A 6,259-nucleotide genomic window follows, 5' to 3' on the forward strand; every position below is an offset into this window, starting at 1 on the left:
CATCGAGAATCGATCGCAGGACTAAATATCGCGATATATCGCAATATCGATATTTTGGCACACCCCTACTTTTAATACGTTTTTTTTTTTTAAATTATATCAAAATTAGCTAAATGATGCAAAAAAAATACAAAATCTAACAAAAGGAAAGCAGATGGAAAAGCAAAGTAAGACTAAACAAAGGAAACATTTCCTCAAAGGTTTAAGACCCTAAAACCCAAAGGCACTAAAAGTGAACCTTAGAGGGATTTGTGAGGCTACACTCAATTGAAAGGTTGCGTCTTTAAGCCCCGCCTACTTTCATGAAATAATGAAGGCTCCATGGATACAGATGTGGTGGATGTTAATGTCCACGTGTTGTTTAGTGTAGTCTGAGGCGAACACCAGCTACCTGCTGAAGCGTCTTCTCGCAGTGCAGGCAGGCGGTGGAGACCTGCGACAGCAGGATGGTCATGTCCTCCTGCTGCTGCCTCAGCCAGATGAGCCTCTCGCGAACGTGGGCGTCCACCACGCTCAGCGCCATCTCCTCCTGCCGGCACAGAGTCTCGTGGAGGTCCGAGAAGTAAGCCCGGACGCAGGAGCGCGCGCTCTCTGCTGTGCCGGGAATCTGGCGTGGAGGGAAACAAAGGAGGTCACGGCGGGAACCGTGGAGTCCTGCTTTCACACAGATGCAGGTCTTCTCACGTGCTCGGTGTGCGCCATGCCCACTCCGTCCTCTACGATCTGCTCTCCACCCTCGATCTGCTGCACGATGCCCACCAGCTTCCTGGAGTACTCGGATACTTCGTCTGTGAAGGTGCGGATGCAGTGGGCCATGTCCAGGATGGACGCTCGGATCTGGTTGGCCTCAGACTCCAGGAGAGTGTGCTACAGGAGAAAAATGAAACGCATGAATGTTTCAGATCAAGAACCTGAAAAGACGTCTTGGCCTACCTTGTGTCCCTGGTGCTTGCCGTACTCCTTGCAGACGCAGCACATGAGAGGCCCCGACTGACACGCCTCCTCCAGGCACACGAACTCGATGGCGTGGACCTGATGCTGAGGGCAGAGCATCTTCTCGTGAGGCTTGTCGGCCAGCGGCACGCGGCGGTGCTTGGCCAGCGTGCGAGTGGAGTGGGTGAGCTGGGAGCACTCGGCACACAGGTGGGTGGCGCACACGGTGCAGTACATGGAGGCGGTGTGGCTCTCGTCCTCGTCGCACCGAATGATACACTACATTAGTGAAGGAAAAAAAAGGTGTGAGAAGGCCAGAATCCACAGAGGGAAAGCTCAAGCCCCGCCCACTCACTTCTCCCATGCCCTTCAGGGCGTCCTCAGACATTCCCGACTGGTTGGTGGCTCCATTCTGGAGTCGCTCCAAGAGTTCAAGCAACGCAAAGTTCTTTTTTAGGCCCCAAACGCCAGAATCTCCTGAGCAGAAAACAGACTTTAAGACGAGATGCCAACAAGAAGCTCAGATGGTTTTCTAGAGATGAGGATCACACTCAAAGTCACATGGACGTTGGGTTTTTATGCTAAAACAAACCACTCTGCAGTGTGTTTGCATCACATGAGGATCCACAGACGACCTTCACATGAATGAGCAGCTTGGATCACTTATAGGGCTGTAAAAACGACCCACATTCACTGATTTTTTTAATAAATACAGTAGTTTAGTAAAAATTTACTTCAATGTAATTATTGCTCAAAAATGTCAGAATAATTTATATTTTAAGTATGTAAACTAAGCAAATTGAATCAATACTGTTACTGGAATTTTCAAAATAAAATATTGCTAAAGGTTCTTATTTAAAAAAGAAAGTATTGGGTGTTTTTAGAGATTAAAAAAATGAAAATGAAGTTTATTTCATTGAAATAAATTCTGAAAATTGATTTTACTTTTTAAAAAGCAATTTTAATGAAAAATATCATGAATGTGACATTTTAAATATTATGAAAATCTCTAGATTAGTTATGTTGCTCTTTGGCTTTGAAGAAAAAGCAAATAATTTGAATAAATAATGTTTTTTTATAGTTGTGGTTTATTTGTTTCAGTTAATTAAGTTATGTGATTTATGTTTAGATATTTCACATGTCAGATAATTGAACAAAATGACTGCAAAGCTTTAATCTACTATTATTAGAGTGCATATATAGCACACATTTTTATCTTCTCCTGCACAACAGTGCCTAGCTGCTGTTAAGAGGCAGCGTTCTTTAAAGAATTTAATTGCAATTATATGCATATATTTTGTATAAAAAAATGGAATTGACACCAATGTTGTTTATGAAGAAAAAAAGTGACCAATGATAGAAAATGTCATCTTTGACTTTACTTTAAGTAAATCTGCTGCATCAGGAAGATCGGATTTGATACAGATTGTATTTTATTTTGAAAGTGCTGTCAACACTTAAACAAGCTAAATTTGTTATACACAAAAAAAAATTTATGATTCAACTATTGTAAAAACTATTTTGGAAAACTTTGACTTTTGTAAAGATTATAAATTATTCTACAAGCATGTTGTTTTCAGATATTTTGACCAAGAGAAATGTAATAAAAATGAACACAGTTAACTTAATTATAATTATGGCTAAATATTTCATTCATAAGTGTGAATATGGCAACAAAAAACTAGTGTTTTATGATTTTTTTTAGAAAGAAATGACTGTATATAAATGGTATTCAACTCTGCACTAAAAATAAACCTGTTAGAACAGTGAAGTATGGTCACATTTAAACTTTAGCAGAATATTTTATTATTAATATTTATTTATTTTACCTGATTAATTCTGCAGTTATTATGGCTGTATTTAATTTTTTATTAATTTTCCTGGCAAATGTGAAAATGTTATTGGCAGGTATTGTGAAGTGTCAATGTTTCTGTAGGTGCAATATTTGTCAATAAAGTAAAAAAAAAAAAAACAGTTTATGCTTTGTTTACTGCTGAAGTTAACCAGGAAGTGTGACATTGTTGATAAAAACAATGTCTTTCTTTCCAAATGTTTGTGTTTTTATCTGTTTATATACATGACGGAGTTTAAATTCATATTATTTTATTTTTTTCAGAATATTAAATCCCAAGAATGTTTGTTTGATTCGTGAATAGTTGATCTTGATTTGCCACCAATGTAAAAATCCACAGTCCTAATAACTTATCTGCATGTGTCGCATTAATGTGGTTCCCCTTCAATTCCAGCATGACAGAAGCTTCCTGGATGTATTTTCATCTTTTAAGCTAAATTGTTAAAAATCTGCATCCCAAACCCTGACACTTAATAATAATCACAAGTTTACAGCGTCTTTTTTGACTTACAAAGAAACTCCTTAGTGGTTAAAGTCTCACTGGGTGTGTGAGATTTGTTCTCCACATTTGACCCATCTCTGGGGAAGCAGAGAGGTGCAAACACACCAATTTAAAGGAAATAAAAAACCCTTATGTGTCAAACTCATTGGCTTTGAATCCACGACCTTTCAGTCTTAGGGCGGACACTCCACCACTAGACCATTGCTGCATCATCACAAGACGTTTCCCTCCTGTGTTCAGATGTATCAGATACACACAGCTGCATGACTTTATCCTAACACAAATCTCCAGGAGGATGGATGAGGGGGCGGTCGCCATAGCAACCATGACTCACCCAGCTCCGTGACCTGTCTGTCGAAGGGGCAGCGGACCGCTCTGCCGTGCAGGGGCAGCCGGGTCAGGCAGTCGTGGCACACCGTGTGCCCGCAGAGCAGCAGGCGCGGGACCTTGTCGCCTTGGAGGGAGAAGACGTCCTCACAAACTCCGCACTCCAGCACCTGAAAGGGACGGAGCTCCTGCTTCACAAGCCGGGTGGAAACATGATGCTGGGAACGCCCGCGGTGGGGCTTTAACTCGTTTTGACACCAGCGCAATTATATTTGAGTAAATAAACAATATATAATACGATTTAATGCATTTTTAGCTATATTTTAAGCTAGTGCCAACTAGCCTTGGCAGCTCAAATAAGTCGCCAACACAAAATAAGCATCTTAAATGCTCTAAAACTCAGGAATTGTCATTTAATATGCATGAAAACATACTTATTGTGAATAAAAATAGACGCACGCAGCACTGAATATTCTATTTTTCACGCTTAGCATCCACTGGCTACGCCAACGCAGCGGCTTTCTCATCCCAGCTGAAGCTATGACTGCTAGCCTGCCCGGGACGGGGATGCGGCCCCGCCGCGAAGCCGCAGGAGTTCGGCTCGAACGGGAAAATACAAGTCACGAGCAGAACCTTAACGGTGTTTCCATTCGCGCCCCTCCCGTGTCGAAAGCAGGGCTCCATCGTCACCACGGTGCCCTGCTTGTTTATTCCCGCAGCCGCCATTCTTGGACGACAGCGCAGAGGGCCGGGCTGGAGCGAGACGACAATCCCCGAGTACTTCCGGTTTCGTCTGCAGAGTTTTGTTGTGGAGAGACAGTCGTGGAATCAACTTCCGGTTCCAAGTGACACCGATGTTCCCATTTATTTATTTACTCTTTTTTTTTTTTAAATATTCGATAAATAAAAATATAATTTTGATATTACTAAATTATATAAAATGAATTCATATAATTAATAACACATTTCTATGTTACTTCCTATAAATACAAATTTAAAATGGTAAGAGTTTGGATTATTTTAATATTAGGGGGATTTTACTTGTTACTTGAAGGCATTGAATGTGCACAGAGGTTTTATTTGTGTTATTAGTCACATTGTATATTCAAAAGAAATCTCTGCAAATGCGCCAGAGTAAGCCAAAAGGTTATTTTTATCTGTAAAATTGTCTCCCATAAACAAACAAGCAAAAAATATGAAGTTAACACAAAAAAGTAATTAGAATAATATTGTAAAAGGGTAAAAATGCTATGTAATATATGCAAATACAAAATTCCAAAATAAATATATAACATTAAAATGATGATCAAATAAAATAATTAAAGATTTCCTGTGTTTTGTTTTCTTTTACAGGAATAATAAAGCGCAGTCTTAGGTTTGTTACAGCTGTTCTAAAGCATCTAAAATATAAATAGGACAATTTTGTGATAGTTAGATTTATTTAGCAAAAGCCTGCACCCAAAAACACAATAACAAAAAAATAAACCCACATCTCAACCTTTTGTTCCAACTTAGTCTTTCCAAGAAATACAACAAGTGTTTGCCTTTATTAAATGTCTTGAACTGGTTTTGTAAGTTAAAATGATAACATGCACTGTTGTAATACAGCAACAATTGATCAGTTGACCCAAATTGACAAAAGGCTGAACTTACACCATCTTTTATCAACTTGAAAAAATATGCTATACACCTGTGTTGTAACTCTATCTTGAATTATTATATTTTACATTTCCACAAACGTTTATTCAAAATCTGATTCCTGGCTGTTCAGTGATTCATTTGGCTTTGATTAGATGTGTTTGAATTTGAGAAAGATCTAATGCATTGTCTTAGTCAAAGATACTGTATTTTATCATCATGCACATGTTTTTTTTTTTTTTTTTGACATTTTCTTAGATTATTAAAAGAGAAGAAATGTTCGGGTTCTATTTTTGAACGTTTTTGTTTCTTTAGCTGTTTAACCTTCTGATATCAGTTGCAGGATAATTCCTGAGAGGATGATGTTTTTCCAACCGACGAAGTTACCATGCAAATATGTCATGCGCTATTTTTAGCAACATTTCGAATATGAGTCTTCTAAAGATTTTAATTATTATTATTTTATTGTAAATTCTTTATCTTAACTTGATTTTCTGTGTTAAGAATTAGTAATTTTTATATCACATTTTGGGGTCACTAATGTAAGCCATAGACTGTAAAAATAATGGACAGAGCGAGCACTGAGGTCCCCCATTGGAAATGCATTACTTCCTCTCCTCGCGAAAGTAGGCCGCCGCTTTCACCATCACTTCCTGAAACGGATACCGCCATTTGCAACCGATCTTCAGCGATTGGTCTGAGTCATAGCTGAGTCATGGAATCTACAGGAAGTACTGTCGCCAATCAGGAGTGAGTTTATTGCAAACGTCCGCCACTTTCCACGCCTCGACCACGACACCGCGGATGTAAACGCCGGCTTGAGACGACGCTGAAGTTGGCTTCCGATTTTTTCGAACAGGACCTGTTTTTAGGTGGTCTGAGCTCGAAAAATACAGTGGAACGCTCTCGCTGTGAATCAGAAGCCAACTTCAGCGTCGTCGGCTCGAGAGAATTGTACAAGTCATTGCTGAAGCCTTTGAGGGAGAACCATCCCAACATTTGATTCT

The 6,259-nt window shown here is 39.5% G+C and overlaps 1 protein-coding gene across 2 annotated transcripts in view; it reads right to left on the reverse strand.

Moving 5' to 3' along the window:
* The window catches only part of trim23 (tripartite motif containing 23), a 9,723-nt gene extending 5,105 nt beyond the window's left edge, over window positions 1-4,618 (reverse strand). For both annotated transcript variants that reach the window (XR_002922248.2, XM_024299527.2), the window contains exons 1-6: window positions 4,248-4,618; window positions 3,622-3,784; window positions 1,289-1,410; window positions 934-1,212; window positions 685-867; window positions 392-607 (exon numbers count right to left, since the gene is read on the reverse strand). Coding sequence is in view for 1 of the 2 variants with exons in the window: in XM_024299527.2 (XP_024155295.1) it covers window positions 392-607; window positions 685-867; window positions 934-1,212; window positions 1,289-1,410; window positions 3,622-3,784; window positions 4,248-4,340 (1,056 nt within the window). In the remaining variant the exon portion in view is untranslated. The remainder of the gene's footprint in view (window positions 1-391; window positions 608-684; window positions 868-933; window positions 1,213-1,288; window positions 1,411-3,621; window positions 3,785-4,247) is intronic.
* Window positions 4,619-6,259: the final 1,641 nt, after the last annotated feature.

The sequence above is a fragment of the Oryzias melastigma genome, linkage group LG12 (assembly GCF_002922805.2).
Source record: "Oryzias melastigma strain HK-1 linkage group LG12, ASM292280v2, whole genome shotgun sequence".
Lineage (NCBI taxonomy): Eukaryota > Metazoa > Chordata > Actinopteri > Beloniformes > Adrianichthyidae > Oryzias > Oryzias melastigma.